The sequence below is a fragment of the Natator depressus genome, chromosome 4 (genome assembly GCF_965152275.1).
Source record: "Natator depressus isolate rNatDep1 chromosome 4, rNatDep2.hap1, whole genome shotgun sequence".
Lineage (NCBI taxonomy): Eukaryota > Metazoa > Chordata > Testudines > Cheloniidae > Natator > Natator depressus.
In genome coordinates this window covers 21,782,326-21,802,625 of record NC_134237.1, presented here as the reverse complement: position 1 = coordinate 21,802,625, position 20,300 = coordinate 21,782,326, and the positions used below count along the sequence as shown (strand labels likewise).

Below are 20,300 nucleotides of genomic sequence, written 5' to 3'. Positions count from 1 at the left end.
TTGCCTAGTGCTCTTTCAGATGCTATAAAATAAATGAAGCAATAATGACTCAAAACAGTTGGTGACTGCTACAGAGGAGAAAAAAAGACACACACATACGCATGGAAAAGTTCTTGATGTTCTTATAGGTCAAGTTTAGCTAATAAATGTTGCATAGGCTATACAAAGCGTGTGTAGAGGCAAGCACACTCATGTGAGAGTCAGATAACCCAACTGTTCTTTCTATTTTCTCTGTCAGGCACTCAGGAGGACCCCAGCCACACACACACAAAACAGAAAACCTTAAACTGTGCAGAGCTCAGCAGCAAATAAGGTTACCTTCAATGCTGACATAGCACACAATTGTTCCCTCATTTTCAAATGGCAAATTCAGTTTGCTAGCCAGATGAGACAGACTGTGACACTGTACTGGTCTTTGGGTGCCCCCAGGTGGAGTTCCTAAAGATCGGCATTACCTTCTGTCTCAGCAATGTCCTTAGGAGAAGTCCTGCTGAGACAGACAATCCTCTGTTGTTCCAGAAGTTAATTATCAAACAGGGCTCAGGGTCAGCTCTGGGAGACACTCCCAGCTGGAGGTTAATTTAGTGCAGCTCAGAAGGAAGAGAATCAAAGGGGTTGGGTTAAGCAGAAGCCAGAAAGCTGTGGGGAAATCACAGAAGTTGCCCTCGATGGTTTGCTCTATTTGTTGCATTTTTGAGATTATGGTTTGTAAACTATGTGGAAGGAACATGCAACTAGAGCCCTTTTACATGTTGGTGTCAATCCACAGCCCTGCAAAAAAAAATCCTGATAGTCTGGTAATCTTTGTAGAAATCCCCACCGGGGCCCTAACTCTACCTGCAGTGTAGTGGTCATTGTGAGTATGCTTTTCCTCTTTTATGTCCAGGCTTACTGAGGGACATGTGCAGAAATTATGAGTAGGATGGAGAATCTTGGAGTTGCTTTCTCACATACTCTTCATGGCAAGTTTTGTGTCAGATATTTGTACAGGCTAAATCTTTATTTAACCCTTCACAATCTCACAACAAAAAGGAGTACTTGTGGCACCTTAGAGACTAACCAATTTATTTGAGCATAAGCTTTCGTGAGCTACACCGATGAAGTGAGCTGTAGCTCATGAAAGCTTATGCTCAAATAAATTGGTTAGTCTCTAAGGTGCCACTAGTACTCCTTTTCTTTTTGCGAACACAGACTAACACGGCTGCTACTCTGATATCTCACAACAGCAACCCGTCTGACCACAAGACTTATTTAGTTATTTCCTCTACCAACCAGAACTTGTCCATTGCTTGCAGCTTGTTCAGCATGCAGCAGCATCTTTTACACTTCCCCTTATTGTCTTGAGGAAGCATGAGAGTACATTACACTCACCTTAAGTTCTTTACCCGCACTGCCTACAAGAAGGCAGACAACTTTAAAAGTCAACAGGCTCCTTATACTGTCCCTTCACCTCAAAGCAGACTTCAAAAAGTAATCTTCTATAATGGCTGTTGAAAACAAGCGTGCTCTCTACTTCCCCAATCCTGAAGTGGGGGAGGAGGGGCTCTCAAAAAACAGATTATCTGTCGTGAGTTTGGAGAATTTTTTTCCCCGCCACTGGTTTGTGTATGGAAGGGGAGCATTTAGCCCTTTGAAATTAGCCTTGCCTTGTTATATGTGATTTACTTTCCATATGACTATGGCCTGATTCTCCATTGAGTTACATTAGGTGTATGTCAGTGTGACTCCTTGAGGTAAGAGTCACACCAGTAGGAAACTGCTGAAGAATCAGGCCCAATAAACTTACAATTACAAATACTGCACTACATTTACCCACTTGCAGTATTTGAACTTATTTCCTTTTTTAATACTAAGCATTTGGTAATCATAAGTTTTCCAGAAGTTCCCACCTGAAATTCCCAGCCATACGAAAATTACATAATGACTGCAAAAAAAAAAAAAAAACAACAACCACCCACAACAGAAAGTTACACAGACTTCTGAAATACTTGGTGTTGACTACAACCAGAGGTTATGTTCTGAAAAGTATCTTATAGTTTTCAGTGTTGTATTGTACTGTATATCCCCGCACTGGATAAGGCTTTATACTCCTATACAGTTGTTGTGTTCTATCGTACTTAGAATAGTCATTAGAAGCCAAAAGGATCAGTACAGAAATGAAAGCCATTGCAAAAATGTGTATCTGTAAGAATGCACTCACCAGGCTGTTCATTTTTGAAGATGATGAGCCTGCTCTCTGCTTCCGCAAGCTATGAAGATCTTCTGTGTTTCCGTCCTTTGGTTTTAAGATCGTCCTGCTGCTCCCAGCATTGCCTTCTGAAGAGGATCTCAGGCGCTTCTCTATGACTCTGCCTTCTCGGTAAGGGCTGAAGCTACTGGCAAGATTAACTATAATAGAGAAGAAATCAGTATTTACATGCAGCTATTCACAAAAATATTTTCTTTGGAAAAAAGTCACATTGCTTCAAACACTGATGCTGAGTGGCAGCTATTCAACTATTTACTACAGAGCTGTGCTGTTTGTCTGTACCTGTAAGTATGCAAAATTGTCAGGCCAAGACTAGGCCACCAGCCTACTAGGCTTTACCCAAGGGTCTAGTTCTGTATGTCCAGCCAGTGCAACAGTCCACAATTTCCCAAGGTGCAGAAGTCCCTTCACCCCTTCTCTGTTTAACTCTTAGCATGTTAGGGCACTGCTCTGCTCAACTGCTGCACGCCCCCGCCTCCCCCTCTGCAGGAACTATTCCCAGTTAATCCACTGGTGCAGAGAACCTAACTGGCTTCCACTGTTCTCCAGGGCAGGCTCAGGTGTCAACTGTCCACAGCCCCCAGCAGGCTTCTAAGGGTTCCAGGCAAACATGACTTGTAATGTCATGCCCTACACACTTGCCTGCATGGTGGGAAGGCACTCATTTCAGGACTGGAGCTTCATTTAATAGCACTGCATGAGGCCCAGACATTCTGGGCTGGGCCTCCACCCTACTTTCCCACTTCTGCTCCACACCTGTCCAAACCAAAGCAAGATAACCTGGCACCCACCTTCATCTGTTCTGCCACTGGGAAACTGAATCCCAGCTCCCAGCCCCAGATAAATGAATATGTTGGGTAGGAGGAGAAGGATTAGATTTTCAGGCATGTGGAAGCAGGGGAGGGATTTTAAAGATGGGAGAAGCACAATAGCACAGAAAACCTTGTGGTTCTATAAAACTCTCCCTCCTTTTCTTATTGCAGAATGGGCTGATGTTAGTCCAAGATTTTTTTTTAATATATCTTTGTTAATGTGTAAGTATATACACTTGCCATATTGGATCATGCAATCAATTTGTAGTCTAGTCTGATACTCCATCTACAACAAAGCATTACAAGTAAAATGATGAATGCCAAGCAAAACACATTTCCTTTGAATTTTGTTTAATCCACATACATGTTTTGTATTGATCTTAGATTTTATAAGTACTGTTCTAGAGGGACACAGTGAACACTAAAAAAAAAAAAAATCACTCATTACTGTTTTTACCTCCTCACGTAATACACACAATGTAAAATTACTGTATTTGAAATATGTTTCTCTATTTGTCCCATTTAATGTATGTATTTGACAGCATTCTGCACATAGTTAGTTTCACTTTTTCCCTTGAATAGTCAGCCAATTTCTTATTTTAAATGAGTTTTTCACTTCACACCAACAAAGGAAGAGAAATAACTTTTTTTTTTTTACTGTTGTTTTTCAATAGGAAAGTGTGATGGTAAAATCACAACAACAAAAAGACAAAGTCTTCATTGCAGCATTAGCTCATGGTATAATTTGAGTGCTACCCCTAACGCAACTCCTTTGCACACACAAAAATCTCCGGCTTGGTTTAAGCCGTGCTTTAAACTCACCTGTCATGGAATATGTGGGTGGAACCTCAAGTGCTGCTGGCACTGGTGCGAGTACTCCACGGAGGACTCAGTTACTCTGTGCTACTCATACAAACTATCTGTGCAATTCAAGTATTGTTTGGCAGTGTGACCTCTCTCCTCGAGCAAAGCTCGAGAGGAGTTAACTTGGGCTAACACTGCAGTGAAGACAAGCTCAATGAGACACAGGGCAGGAGTAGTACCTAGAAGTTTTTAAATCATCTATGTAAACTGACTAGACTACCAAACTGAAGATGTGCCCTCTGACAAAAACTAGTCTGTTGCCCATTTTAGGCTGACAATGCCATTCATCTGATAACTATCATCATACAGTGCCTGAGGTTCCAAAGTGCTGGAACATGTGCAGAAATTCCTATACACCAGGGATAGCCAAAAGCCAGACCACGGGCCAAATCCGGACCATCAGGTGCTTTTGAATGGGCCCCAAAATATCTTTTTATTTACTTATCATTATTGTTATTTTTTATTATTTTTTTCTGGAGTCTGGACCTTGACTATACCTTGACCAAGAAATTTGGACTTTGACAAAAAATAATGGACTAACCCTGCTACACACAAATCCAATTTGCATACACAGTTAAGTGCCCAAGCTAATAGGTATTTGTGCACTCCTAGGAAATGGCGTGCAGTCTTTTGAAAATTTTAACAATACATACAACAAATGCAGTTTTGCCAAGAATTTACTCTCTCGAATTTACTGTGAATAACGTGACTTTGGCTCATGCTGCAAGCAGGCTCATGATGATTCAGCCTTCATGTTACTTTGGGAAAGCAAAACATGGGCACAGTATATCCCCATGCATGCCCTGGAGTCTAGAGGATGGTGTATTTAACTGCAGGACCAGAGACTATACATTCTAAACTCAGATTTTCCACTGATGGCTGTTAATATTTCTGGTACTTCACAATCCTGATTATGAGCCAGTCTCATACGCCAACCTTGGAGGGTAATTATTATTCACCTATTTCACCAGTAAGGTAACTGAAAGCTTGCACAAGGTCACTTTAGGCAGAGATGGCAATATAATTGAGGTCTTTAACAACAGCAAGTCTTAGCCATTTTATTTCACAATCTTTCAAAATATGCAGTCTTTCAATATGCAAAATTAGGCACTTCTGTAACTCACACTAACACAATGCGGCCCCATGTCACTCTCTCACAGTTAGACTACACTTGTGGTGCATCTATACTGGAACAAAACACCTGCACTTGGCCCGGGTCAGCTGATTGGCCCGGTTCAGGCTGTGGGGCTAAAAATTGCAGTGTAGACATTTGGGCTCAGGCTGGAGCCCAGGTTCTTAAACGTGGTGAGAACGGTTGGTCTCAGAGTCTGAACGTCTACATTGCGATTTTTAGCCTTGCAGGCCAAGCCCCGTGAGCCTCAATCAGTTGAACCAGGCTCTGAGACTCGGTGCCCCAGGTTTTTTACTGCAGTGTAAACATACCCCTAGAGCTGTTGACTCTGCTATACTTCATCCTAAAAGATGTGATTCTTCAGCTCAAGTACCACACGGTCATGCTTTTACAGTCAGTGATCTGCGGTTCCTTGCCTCCAGATGACCCAAACAGGGGCACTGTTGCATTTGGCTATGCCATTTGCAACGACTAGACCACTGCCTGCTCCCACAGCCAGGAACAGAAACAACGAATCCTGATGCCTAGTGTTCTATGGCTATCTCCGGTATTGCCAACCTCAACAGACCAAAAATCGTAAGACCCCCAGACACGTCTCCCAAAATCAAGAGATTCATTGGCCAAAATTACTTTACTCATAAATTTGCAAGAGTTGGCAACTCTGTCATCATCACACACATTGAGAGTGGGCCGAGTAAGCTAAAAATCAGAAGACAGATAAAAAAACATGTATTTAATCTTTCAAAAACAAAAGCACAAGTTTGGCTCTTTTTTACTTTTTGGGTTAACAATACTGCAAATGTGTAAAGCTACTTTACAATTTTGAACACCTTTTTCAAGAGAATCAAGGCAAAAATCCACGACATACCTTTAGAGTGATGTGTTTTAAAGGATCGGGATTCAAAGGAGGAGGGAATAATCTTCGATTCTGTTACAGGAATTTTTTCTCTAATGCACTCAGATAACGTTATTTCATGTTGGTCCCCACATAATCCACTTGCCTTTGGAGAGCATTCCACCGTTTTTTCTCCATGATGTAACGCACGAGTTTTTAACTGTGCATCTGCTGAGTTAATTTCTCCTATGTGCCCAGCTTCTTTAACAGGAAGTTCAGTGGCTTGCAATAATACTTGTGTTTGATTAGCAGCAGTATTTTTAGGTAAGGTATTTGATTCAGTACTACAAAAGCTTGTATGATTCACAGGAGATATAACAGCAGTCAGGGAAGTACTTTCGACATGATCTATTTTCCTCACATAAGCAACAACAGGACTGAGGAAAATTTGAGAGGTAGAAGTATTATTGTCAAAGTTCTCTGTGTGTGGTGCCGTGTTTCCACTACTGGGCACCACGTCAACTTCTGAGAAAGAATCTTCGGTGAAGGCTAAAAATTCTGAAGGGGTCTGGACTGTGGTGAGGTCTGCAGAAAGTTGTGGTGATTGCAATGAACTTCCTGCACATTCTGTTATCTCAGCAGAACATGATGGAGAGGATTTTACTGTTACAGGGTCGCTTTCAACATATGGTTTAATCTCCAACAAGCATCCAGATTGTTGTACACAGGAAACTGACTGGCTCTGGGGGACTGACTTTGAAAACCTGTAGTGTGATGAGAAAGATTTCGGGAGAAGTTTCCGTGAGGATTCCTTAATAGATTGTCTGCTTTGCTCCTCTATAAAGCCAGAGTCATCGCCCTCATTTTTTCCAGAACGTATGCAATTTATAAAGACATTCTTATTAGTTGATGGCTCTTTCCCCTTTTCAAAGTCCTCCGTCAAAGATCTTGTTATCTTCTTGCTCCGTGAACTGCCGAAACTAACTGAATGCCTCCCTCTGCTTTTAACATGTTCGTCCAAGCTCGGTTTTTGGAAATTGTTGAGAGTTGACTGAACACCATTTGAAATACTTACATTCTGGCTTGCCAATTCAGACTTCTGTTCACTCCCCTTCTTGTTGTGGAAGCTGATGGAAGGAGTGCGGAATATGCTCCTTCGCTTGCCTGTACTACCTGAGCTTGAGTTGGTGCTGGAGGGAGAGGAGCTATGAACACCCACAGTATTAACGGAGGAGGGTGAGGAAGGAAGTGAGTCATGTCTTCGACTAATACTTCTCCTGAATATTGGCAGTCGAGACACAAGAGTCGAACGTCTTGATCCTGAGTCCCCCATCAGGACCTGAAGTGTTCGGAACTCTAGACAGCCAAGACACCAATCTGGGGTGAGGAGGGAGAAAAAAAAAAGATATGATTTAATACGACAACCTAAATCTTTGGGCAGGCACATTTTTAAATCAATCTGAAGATATGAAAATGTGAATGACATTTTTTATTATAAAAGTCCATTTTAAATACAACTGGAAGTTGATGCATTTATTTTACTTAGACTAACAATATACAGTTCAACATGCAGTTCTGAAACTCTGGCAATCGAGCAAAAGATTAAGATAAATAGTATCAAATAAATAGTATCAATAGTATCCTGAAGGACGACCCATCACTCTCACAAATCCTTGCCTACAGACAGCCCCCCAACCTGAAGCAAATACTCACCAGCAACCACACAATAGAACCACTAACCCAGGAACCTATCTTTGCAACAAAGCCCGTTGCCAACTGTGTCCACATATCTATTCAGGGGACACCATCATAGGGCCTAATCACATCAGCCACACTATCAGAGGCTCGTTCACCTGCACATCTACCAATGTGATAGATGCCATCATGTGCCAGCAATGCCCCTCTGCCACGTACATTGGTCAAACTGGACAGTCTCTACGTAAAAGAATAAATGGACACAAATCAGACGTCAAGAATTATAACATTCATAAACCAGTCGGAGAACACTTCAATCTCTCTGGTCACTCGATTACAGACCTAAAGGTCGCAATATTACAACAAAAAGACTTCAAAAACAGACTCCAACAAGAGACTGCTGAATTGGAATTAATTTGCAAACTGGATACAATTAACTTAGGCTTGAATAGAGACTGGCACTGGATGTGTCATTACACAAAGTAAAACTATTTCCCCACGTTTATTCCCCCCCACCCCACCCCCCACTGCTCCTCAGACTTTCCTGTTAACTGCTGGAAATGGCCTACCTTGATTATCACTACAAAAGGTTTTCTTTCCCCCCCTCCCCGCCCCCCCTGCTCTCCTGCTGGTAATAGCTCATCTTGATCACTCTCCTTACAGTGTGTATGATAACATCTATTTTTTCCATGTTCTGTGTGTATATAAATCTCCTCACTGTATTTTTCACTGAATGCATCCGATGAAGTGAGCTGTAGCTCACGAAAGCTTATGCTCAAATAAATTGGTTAGTCTCTAAGGTGCCACTAGTACTCCTTTTCTTTTTGCGAATACAGACTAACACGGCTGTTACTCTGAAAAGTATCAAATACCGCAGATATTTTTTAATACTCTGCCCAAACGTTATTTGTTCCTATCACTTTTGCACCATTCTACTTCTAGATTATAAGCTCTCTGGGAAAAGGATCATGCCTTCTCTGTGGTCTATGAGGGGGCCAAGCATTCTTTTGGCCACCTACAATCTATAATTTTCAATGGAAACAAAAGAAGTTAAGTGCCCAATTCACACTAAAGTTCAGTGCAGACTTGGTGCCTAATTCCCTTGGGTTCCTTTGAAAATGAAGGCAAAACTACACCAACTATAAGCTATATGAATAATCTCACAGGAGGGGAAACACCAGATCTCGAGTCAGACAACTTCACGCTCCAACATTACATTCTTCCTAGGCCCTTTTCTAATCTAGTTTTGTATGGTTAAATATTTATGATTATATTTCCGCATTTATATTCTACAGATTTTCTTTTAATGTTTTACTGAACTCACTTTTGTAAATTACCATTCTCCTTTATATTAAATTACCTTCAAAATTAATAAAAACAATTTTAAGCCAAAAATGACACCCTGCGATTTTTAGAAATATCTCTGACCTAACGAACAGAAGCAGATCCTGATCAGCAAAGCAGCTGGACTTCAGGAAAATGCAGCTGCAATATAGATATAGGAAGCGTTGTACTATGGATGCAGATCCACAAACAGAAAAATAGTGACATAGGTCACATGGCCATAAGAACAAGCAAGGCTGTAGATCTGACTTTTAGATGAGACTTCAGCTGGAGTTAGGAGCATTCAGCAGCTTTTTAAAGACTCAGGCAATGTATCTTAATTGTTCTCCATGTCCACTGAGGGAAGGACAAGAACTAATGGGATTAGTCTGCAGCAAGGCTGATTTAGTTTAGATAGAAGAAACTTTCTAACTTGAAGGGTAATAAGTTCTGGAATACGTTTCCCAGAAAGGTTGTGGAATACGCATCGTTGTGGGGTTTTAAGAACAAGTTGGACAAACACCTATCAGGGATAGTCTACATTTACTTGGTCTTGCCTCAGCACAGGGGGCTGCACTTGATGGCCACTTGAGGTGCCTTCCAGCTCTACATTTCTATGATCTATACAAGTTTCTCGATCAAACTGGAAGAAAAAAAGTAAGGAAGTAAAATAATTATATTGCCCCAATGCCCTAAAGAAATGCAGTGAGAAGAAAACACATTAAGTGAATAGCCATGAGCAACATGAAAAAAAATCAAGGAACAGTAAAACTAAACCAGAAAAAGGTATGTCATACCATAGAAAGAGAATGATTAACAACAAAATAAGTTCATGGAATCTTCTTTGATGACTAGTCTTTGTATTATACTTTCTGCTCCAGCAGAAAAGAGTTGGTAAGGTCACAGTCTGTGTGTGTACATCTAAGCAGACACAATATCAGGATTCACAAAGACCAGAAATCAATAAAGCAATTTTGAAGTTTAAGATGAAAGCCGCATCCTAGGAATGATAGCTAATCTTTCTTCTTTCTTTTTTTTAAATTACATTTGATGACAACATAAGAGTTTGAGGTGGATAGTACTGAGGTTTCAGCTAAAATCAAAACACAAATTTGAATATAATTCTTACTGGAGAGGATTAAGCTATTTTAAAAGGGCTACAGAAAATCAAATGCAAAAAAGTATTTTTGTACATTATTATATAATATCACTTAAGGCCAGGTTACACTGTAGTGTTTCTGTTACTGAGTAAGAATGAAAGAGAGAGATACATAGGAAGTTCAGAGATTATGTAGCTATTTGCTTATATTTGAAGAATTCACAGTAATTCACTCTGTCCTGACTAACCACTGTGCATACTGTTGTCTTCTCCAGAAATACAGAGACAGTATCTAGAGGACAAAATGAGCTTATTTCTTCCAACTGACCTGTGCTCATTAGGCTCAGCTTTACCAGCTGGGCACAATAATTGATAACCATTGCTGGAGGCATTGTAATCTTTCATGGGGTCTATGCATGCTGTTCCTCCCCACCCCTTACAGGAAGAATACAGAAAGGCTGTCGACACTGATTTTTGCTCAGGATGGCAATAGAATTGCTGACATGTAAAATACAAACTAAATCATAACATACAGGTTTCCCAGACACACAGTGATTGACTACAGATCCAACTTCATAAACAATTTTACTACAGCTCTCCAACCAGACAAACACACATTCTCTCTCTGTCTCTAGTCTACATACACATATACTGTGGCCATATCGTTCCTCCATGCTGCCTTACAGCATGGCACAGAGTGGCAGTGGCTCTGCCTCTGTTTTCCTCCTGGTCTCCAGCTGACCCACCCATCCTCCTCCATTTTCCAACTCAAGATCACTTAGCCTTACAGCAAAGTCACGACAGTTCCAACCTTTCCAAGGTACTCAAAGTCCAAACTAAATACACAAAAACACACACTCTTCCACCCCTCCTGGGCTGAATCCTCAGCAGACTCTTCACCCCACCCAGGCTCTGCAAAGGAAGGAGAGAATTAATGCTGATATGCCACCTGGACTGGTGCAAGCCTACATCTGATAGAAGCAATCTTTCTCACTTCCCATCCCAGCCAGCCTACTAGCCCATGAGAGCTGAAAGTAGTCTATCCCTCCCAGCCAGGGACCAAGAAGCTGTGCTTTTCCTTTCGAGCTCCTTTGAAGCCTGACATCTACTTCAGGTGTTGTGGGGTGAAGCCCTGGCAGCTCAACTCATTCCTGACTCACGTGGGGTTTGTACATCCCTAGGACAATGTATATTACATACAACATCCACTCATGGCACATCCCCGGCATAATTGCTGCAATCTCGCCTCATCCCCTCCCATTCTCCATTTATTGGAGGAGAGGTGGTATATTTGGAAAGCAACATTGATTAGTAGCTGCCTGGTCACATGCTCTCAAATTTTGCTGTAGCAGTGAAGAGATGATTGGGCCAATAGGCTGCTGCTTGAGCTTGGATCTTCATGGACATGAACTTCTCCTGCCCCTAGCAGCATTAGTGACTGCTGAAGGAGCAGGGGGAAAGGTGACCAACACGGAAGATGCCAGTCCAGAGTGAAGGAGTGGTGTGGATCAGAGCGCTTTCCCTGTTGCCCTCAGGCACTTCTCTGCCTTGCGTGCCCCCCAGCTTTAGTAAACACTGCCTGAGATGAGATGCCAGGTGGGATATGGACATAAAATCTGTGTATAGCAGATTTTATCGTATACCTCGCGGTGCGGGAAGGAGGGGGAAAGAGATGAATTGCCAGGGAAAACTGAAAGAAACTAATTGTTTCCTTGGCTCTACTACTCTCAGACCAGGGAGGAACCTACCAAATAGAGTCCTTCTGGGAGACCCTCTGGTATTCCTAACCATGCTCGGTAAATAACCGAGAAATTGGAAGCCCTGGAAGCTACCACTTTGCTTCAATTGTTTCCTGCTGTGAAAGAGTTGCAGGGAAAGGGGTTATTCCTTTGCCTCTAGGATGTTAAAAATTAATGCACTGGAATGGGTTACCTAGAGAGGTGGTGGAATCTCCATCCTTAGAGGTTTTAAGGCCCACCTTGACAAAGTCATGGCTGGGATGATTTAGTTGGTGTTGGTCCTGCTTTGAGCAGGGGGTTGGACTAGATGACCTCCTCAGGTCTCTTCCAACCCTAATCTTCTATGATTCTATGAATACCCCATCAGAAACTCTAACTGAAAGCAAAGAAATGGTGAGCGTTAAGTAATAGTATATGAAAGCTGAATTAGTCAATCACTATCCCTAGTTTTGGCCAAAGAAATCAGTTCCACTGTAAGAGCACTGAACACTTAGAAAATAATGACAAGCATATACAGTTACTAGTTGTTTGTATCCTGAAACAGGCAGCTATAAAAAAAATAATATATAGCAAATGGAGGAAAGGGAAGTTGATAGTAATGCATATAAATCAGAAGCTTGGAACTGTAGAAAAGTGGTAAGAGAAGCAAAGGGACACAAGGAGAAATCTATGGCCAGCAGAGCTAAGGATAATAAGGAGGAGGCTTTTTTTGTTTGTTTTTTAAAAGTATATTAGGAACAAAATGAAACCTGACAATGGCATTGGTCCGTTACTTGATGGAAATTGCAAATTACCAATAATGCAGAAAAGACAGAAGTGTTAACAATTAAGTAATTAATCATTGGAACATTTTATCAATGGTTTTACCAGGGATTCTCCATCACTGACGTTTTTTAAATCAAGATTGAATGTTTTTTTCCAAAGAATCTGTTCTAGGAATTATTTTGGGGAAGTTCTATGGCCTGTTTAATACAGGAGGTCAGACTAGATGATCACAGTGGTCCATTCTGGCCTTGGAATCTATGAATCTACATTTAAACATTATTGGTTATAGTGATGATTTTACAGGTATCTGAAAGCAAATTCCAAATTGATTTCAGTTCACAGTCATGCTAAATTTTTTCTTGAATTTTGTTGTTTGTTCAGTGGGATTATGAGTTGCCACACATGTTCTACCATTAAAAAAACGTGAGATATTCTCTTTTATATTGGACACCTAATCTTGACTTTCAGCATAAATATTGGCATCTGCCATTTTACAACAAAGGAACTTGATGAAGTACAATTCATGTACATACCTCTCCCACACCAAACAGCAGATTGTCCATATCAAATCCCCTCACCCCAAGTAACATTGCTCCTTGTGCAGCCCCAAAATACAGCAACTTAAAAGCTATTAAAGAAACACACACCACACAGAAAAGGTAACTTTGTCAGATAGTTTAAAGTGTATCGTGGAATTTCAGGTGTGTTCTAATGGGCTGCTTATCAGATAAACAAACCAGAATAATTCTAAGAGCCAGTCTTACAAATTCAAACTATGATCTGAATGTGAGGATTCATGCACTTTTTCTTTAAAACTTCAGTAAGAAGCCAGGCAGGTGAGGGGCTAGGGAAGAGTCTAGTCAGAAGCTCTACAGAGGGGCAAAATAACTTTGAGAATACCGTCTTACTCTAAAAAACAAGTTCCTTGTTCGGAAGGAAAAGGGGAACTAATTCTTAACCATTACCACATCAAACTGGCAGCCCTGCAGTATTTTTTCTGCCTAGTATTCCACCTGGGCCCAGGAGTCTGCCCACAAAGAACAACTTGTTTGATCAGAGCTTAAACTAACTGGGACCCAAACTATGTGGTGTCTGTCATAGATTGTTTTTTAATTGTCCCTTAAAAAAAACCAAAAAACTCACTAGGCTTTTTTCTTACATTTCAAAAGCGGTTTGTGTTTTACTAAAGACAATTTATTATGGAATCAACTCTAATCTCATTAATTCTATTGTTCTCAGAAAAATGTTAACGACACCCAAACTATTAATAAAAAGAAAAGGGGTACTCGTGGCACCTTAGAGACTAACAAATTTATTTGAGCATAAGCTTTCGTGAGCTACAGCTCACTTCATCGGATGCATCACGAAAGCTTATGCTCAAATAAATTTGTTAGTCTCTAAGGTGCCACAAGTACTCCTTTTCTTTTTGCGGATACAGACTAACACGGCTGCTACTCTGCAAACTATTAATGTAACACATCTAATTCTTAACATTATTTTTAACTGTACTATTATGTATTGGTACAATTGAAGTGTATTTGTTAAACACATTAATTGCTGTGCTATGATTTTATAAAACTGATTTTGGACAACATTTTTCAACAAAGCTTCCATGTTGCTGTTTTTAAGGTGCTATCAATATAGACAATAGAAAAACATGCCAAAGAAAATACAAATAAAATATTTGAAAACCACATTGAATTTCAGAGCAGGATTAAATGGGGGATTATCTAATTATCTGCTCTTCCTCATGCACTTGGATGGAGCTCAGAACTACATGGCCCTATGACAAAACCAGTGCAAATGCAAAGGAGAAAAAGTGAACAATAGGTTTTCCCTCTTAGAGAGGCAAAGTCAGTGAGGTAATCGCTTTTACTGGACCAATTTCTCTTTGTGAAAGAGAAAAGCTTTCAAGTTTACACAGAGCTCCCTGTAAGCTAAAAAGCCTGTCTCTCTTTCACCAACAGAAGATGGTGCAATAAAAGATATTACTTCACCTACCTTGTCTCTCTAGTAATCTGGGACCAACGCAGCACTTATTATTCCAGCACACAGAGAGCCATAAGGACACTACCCAATCAACCAATGGCTTGTCCACACAGGGCATTCGTCTGCACCAGAGGGATGTAAATTCCAGTGTTCACTAGCGTGTTGCACACTAACTGGCCCCTGTGGACGCTGCGGGCACACCCTAAAAGGTCCCTAGTTCACATTAAGGTAGTCCCAAAACAGTACTACATTAACGTGCAGCAGGGAATTTTTAGTGTGTGCTAGCAGAGTCTGCACGGGATAGCTAATGTACAACACACTAATGAGCATTAGAATTTACAGCCCTCTGATGAAGACTAATGCACCATGTAGACAAGCCCTTATGTCCCGATCATGCAAATAGAGGTCTTGTCACATACAGAAGGCGCACCAGTTTAATTTAATTTGGGGTTTAATTGGTCTAGTTAAATTGAAGTGTGTGAACACCAGTATAAATCAGACTTAGTTTAGTTTACTTTACATTAAGTCAACTCAGTCTTTATAATAAGATCCCATGACTGTCACTCAGAGTCGCTCTGGAACCTATTATGTCTGTTGAGTCAGTGTGAACCAACAGAAACAGCTACAAGCATGATTAAGAGCTCTTCTTGTTCAGCATATCACCAGGCTGAATCATTACTGGGATTCACAGTCTGCTACCATCCCATTTTTAAGTACTCAACCATTTTTACTTTATGAATTGCACCCATGCAGGAGCATGGGCTTTCAGCTACAGTAAGCCATTTAGCTATGCCACGCCAAGAGTCCTAGATCATTATGATAGCTAAGGTAACACAACCAATTGCCACCCTTACTCTACAGCTAATTTGCATGCAACAATTTCATTGGCTGTATGAGGAAGACTACACAGATGGTGGATTACTTGACCCCACTGCCACAGTTCTTCAAAGCTACCCCACTAGCACACACAATAACTTCCAACACAGAGCTGCTCACAATAGCGCATAAACCCTCATTCACCAACCACACAAGTCAACACAACTCTCCCAGGACTGTCACTCTGAAGCCTTGAACGTCTGTTGAGTCAGTGTGAAGTGTTGGACATAGCTACAAGCATGGTGGAGGGCTCTTTTGTTGTGAGAACCAGATGCAACATCCAAGTCTGAACCTCTGTGGAGGTTGTATGGATGTTTATCATATCCAGCAATGCCATCAAGACATCATGTGTGTCCTCTTGTGGTTATACAGTCCAATCCATGAGAAGCAAGATCATGAAAAAGTAACACACAGGAATGTGCAGGCTTCCACTGAAGACTCACCATGAAGCTTGGCCTTTTTTCTTCCATTTTTCATGTCTGTCTTCCTCAAAGTGTTTACAACCTTAGTCGATAGCTGCTATCCATTCACATCTGTCCATGGCTATGTCTTCAAAGTTATCAATATTTTTGCTGCATGAGGTGAGAACCTCCTTAAGGATGTCTTTGAAGTGTTTTGGTTGGCCACCCTTCCTGTGCTTTCCAAAAAGTGCTGGTAATAAGAAGCTCATGGTAATAATTGTGCTGGAAATAAGAAGCTCATGCTCAGCACACTTGCTGAGTAGTAGACGACCAGTGCTATTCATTTTTCCAACTCCACTGCTCTTCATTACTTTTTCCAAGTTTCAGCTTGCCATAGAAAACCTTTTTAGGAAGTCTATCATCGTCTATTCTGATAACACGACCTGTCCATTTAAGCTCAGCTTTGATAATCATCGCCTTGGTGTTGGCTGTTTTTGCTCTTTCAAGGATGTTAGTATTTGAGAAGACAGTCTCACCAGTGGAATTTCAGAACAGAGTGGAGACAAAGCTTGTGAAATTTTTCAAATTGCTTAATATGTCAACAGTAAAGTGTCCAGGTTTCACACCCATAAAAGGATGCTTTCATTGTATATCATCAGTTTTGTTGACTGTTTGATAGTGTGCTGCTTAAATATCCTATGGTGAACTCTTCCAAAGGCCTGGTTTGCTTTTCGTATTGTATTTGATATTTCTTGATCCAGGGAACCATCACTTGAGATGCTACTGCCAAGGTATGTAAAGTGACTGATATAGATATTCAGGCCTGTCTGTAAAGGCCTGTACTTTAAGAATTTAGGGGTATTCTTATTACTTGGCTAGTTAGAGGTATAAAAGAAAGAATCAAAATCACTGTCTGCTGGTGTAAGGGCCTTCTCTTACTGTGACAGTCTGAGGCCCTGTTCTTAGGCTAAGGCCTCTGGCTAAGCAGCAGAGGCAGCCATAAGCCAGGAAGCGAACAGTCACATCCTCACATTCCAAACTAGTCACATTGAAAGAAGGTGCTATTGGGCTGTCCTGAACACAATCCTGTCCTGATAATTCCTATCACCTCCAGAGAAAGGGAAGTGCCTAGAAAATGTAAAAGGAAACTTAGTTTGATAGCATCCTGTCTGGGAAGAACTCACTTATCAATAGCTGGGATGTGAAAACCTCACTTCTGTATTGTTTTGTCATTATAGTTCCCACTTTGCTATTGTTTGTCTGTATAATCTCTGTCTGGTTCTGTGATTGTTTCTGTTTGCTGTATAATTAATTTTGCTGGGTGTAATCTAATCAAGGTGGTGGGATATAATTGGTTAGCTAATCATGTTACAATATGTTAGGATTGGTTAGTTAAATTTCAGTAGAATGATTGGTTAAGGTATAGCTAAGAATATTACTATATAAATTAGGGGCAAACAGGAAGTAAGTTGGGATTCGAAAATAAGGAAAAAGGAACTTGTATTTAAGCTTGCTGGAAGTTCACCCCAATAAACATCGAATTGTTTGCACCTTCGGACTTCGGGTATTATTGCTCTCTGTTCATGCGAGAAGGACCAGGGAAGTGGGAGAGTGAAGGAATAAGCTCTCTAACACTCTTTAGTTCTATACCATCGATGGTGATGTCAAGCTCAGTGGCAATGTTTGATGGAGCCGGTTGGAAGAGGACTTCAGTTTTTTTCCAGGCTGATGGGGAGTCCAAACTGTTCAATTGCCTCTGAACATCTGTCAAGGATAAGCTGTAAGTCACTTTCACTATGACTAAGTGAATATGAGTTCCTCAAGAACTTTTGTTTTTGAAGTAAGCCTTCGGAGACTAAAAAGTTTGCCATCACTTCAGTACCTTATGTTGATTCCCTTTTGAATGTCATATGTTGCGTAATTCAGAATGCCTGAAAAGAGGAGACCAAAAAGGGAAGATGCCAGCACATGGCCTTTTTCACCCCATCAGATATAGGAAATGGTTTAAGAAGGCCACCATCTGAGACTACTTGACTTCTCATGTCTTCAGGGAATTCACATGACGTTAACCAATTTGGTGGGGCAGCCAAACTTCTCTAGAATTTTCCAGAGACCATTCCTGCTCACAGTGTTACACACTTTTTAGATCAAAGATGACAGCATACAATTCCATGTTTTTTGCCCCCAGTACATTTTTCCTGAATCTGTCTCACAATCAAAATTGTGTCTGTGGTGCTCTGACCGAATCTAAAGCCACACTGAATCTCTGGTAGAAAGTTCTTTGATACTGTTCGGACAAGCAAATTGAGCAAAATATGGGCAAAATTTTTACCACACATAGATAGCAGGGAGATACTCCGGTAGTTATCATAGTCAGATTTGTTGTCTTTATTTAACTACAGTTGCATCCTTGTAGTCCAAAGGAATTTTCCTTGCTTCCCCTATCCTTAATTATTTAATGTAGTTCGTTCACAGTTTTGGGGCCTGCAAGTTTAAAGATTTCAGCTGGTATACGGTCTTTGCCTGGTCATTTTCCTGATTTTCTTTGTTAACTTTTTGCACTTCCTCAGAAGTAGCCAGCTGAGCCATTTCTTTGTATATGGGGTACTGTATCAGTTCTTTTAGCACCTGTGGGTTGACAATAGAGGGATGGTTAAGTAGCTCAGTGATGCCTCTCTTTTCCTCCATTAAGGTAAATCCATCTCAACTCATTAGTGGAGCTGGTCCAGATTTCAAAGGACTATAAATGGACTTGAGGGAATCATAAAACATCCTTGTGTTGTTAGTATCAATATAATACTTCATTTCTTCTGCTTTCTTTTCCCACCAGTTATGCTGTGGGACACAATGCAGCCTTTGAATCTTGGCTTGCAGGTTGTTGAATTTCTCTCTCTTTGATGTTGATTCTTTGTCATTTTGCCAAGACATAAACACATCTTTCTTTTCCTTGAGCATCTTCCATGATTTCATCATCATTTTCATCAAACTAATCCTGGTCCCAACTTTGGTTTCTATCTACAGTGTCTTCTAAGTCTTGAACAACAGCAAATTTGAATATATTCCACTTTAGGAGTGCATTATGGGGTGATGTAATGCTATCCAATTTTTCCTCTATATTCTCCCTTCGTTTTGATGAAGAAACAAATACCTTTGCTTTGTTCAGTTTCAGTTTAACCCGTTCAACATTATTTTGCAGAGGGGCAACAGCATGTAAATTAGAAATAGTTCTGATCTTCCGTTGGTCAGTCCAACAGTTTGCCCTTTGCATTGCTCTGATGATCTTCAAGTCACTGATGTTCCTTTGCCTGTAAAATGACATAGGCAATCAGGTGCCAGTGCTTGGATCTCATATGCATCCAAGAGGTTTTATATTTATCAGCTTGTGTAAAGATTGTGCTGGTAATAAGAAGCTCATGCTCAGCACACTTGCTGAGTAGTAGACGACCAGTGCTCTTCATTTGTCCGACTCCACTGCTCTTCCTTATTCCACTACAAGCTCACTCTGTTTTCCAACTCTGTCATTAAAATTTACCAGAAGTCTGAGTTTGTCTTCACTGGGCACAGATGTAATTATATCATCCAGATCAGAATAGAATTGATCTTTTGTTTCTTCTCTACTGTTCATGGTTGGAGCATAAGCAGCATGTTGCAGTTGCAAGGTGACCATTGATCAGAGAAGGCGGGAGTAACAGACACATGGGGTAACAGGTGGTTGTGCCTCCAATCAAGGGGCAGCTCTGTGAACAAACTTTGGGGAAAATGTACAAACAGCAACACTTCTCACTACAACACATCACATGGAAACAAGAGCCCATTTTCAGCTTCTTCTCTTTTTAAACACAAGATTATGAATTACATCTGTTTGACAGCACAGGCTTTCTGCTATTAGTAAGTAAATACTTCCTAATTAACTTAAACTGACATATGCCAGTTTAAGCCAAGACAAGTACCCACATAGCCTTTTGCACTGTTTAATTACATCAGTTTTACAGACTAAGTTAAACTAGCGCAACTTGCTGGCTAGCCCAGAATGACTATGTGCATGAGCAGCCCCCATTGAGCTCAGTGGGAGTACTGACATACACAAGTGCTTACAGAAGTAGACTGTAGAACTTTAACCATTTAATTAAAAGGGGCAAAATGTTTTATTGTGCTTGGTATACTATCAAAAAGAACCCAACCACCAGACTTCCTCCTGTGAAAACTTAGTGCAGAGTGTATTAACAAAGAACTGTATCTCTTGTTAGTGCTTTTAAACACCAGTAGATGGAGTACTGGATCTAATCTTTTTTTGCAGCTAAATATGGAAACACAACAATCAGTGTCTTTTACGCTTATTATGGCCTTTGGAATCAATTTTAGGATCTGGATTTATACAGAATATTTCACATCATCACAACTATGTTTACATACTAAAATTTGCAACATGCTCACTCTACTCTAAAGTTTAAGGTCACAAACACCACAAATTCTCCCTTTATAACAACCAAAGCATTACCAAATCTTGCCATTTAATCATGAG

General features: G+C 40.6%; 1 protein-coding gene across 5 annotated transcripts in view; it reads right to left on the bottom strand.

Annotated features, from left to right (window-relative positions):
• CCSER1 (coiled-coil serine rich protein 1) overlaps positions 1-20,300 on the bottom strand; it is a 1,076,341-nt gene that overhangs the window by 955,769 nt on the left and 100,272 nt on the right. For all 5 annotated transcript variants that reach the window (XM_074950590.1, XM_074950591.1, XM_074950592.1 and 2 more), the window contains exons 2-3: positions 5,925-7,268; positions 2,201-2,388 (exon numbers count right to left, since the gene is read on the bottom strand). In XM_074950590.1, coding sequence (XP_074806691.1) covers positions 2,201-2,388; positions 5,925-7,224 — 1,488 coding nt within the window. In that variant the 5' untranslated portion in view covers positions 7,225-7,268. The remainder of the gene's footprint in view (positions 1-2,200; positions 2,389-5,924; positions 7,269-20,300) is intronic.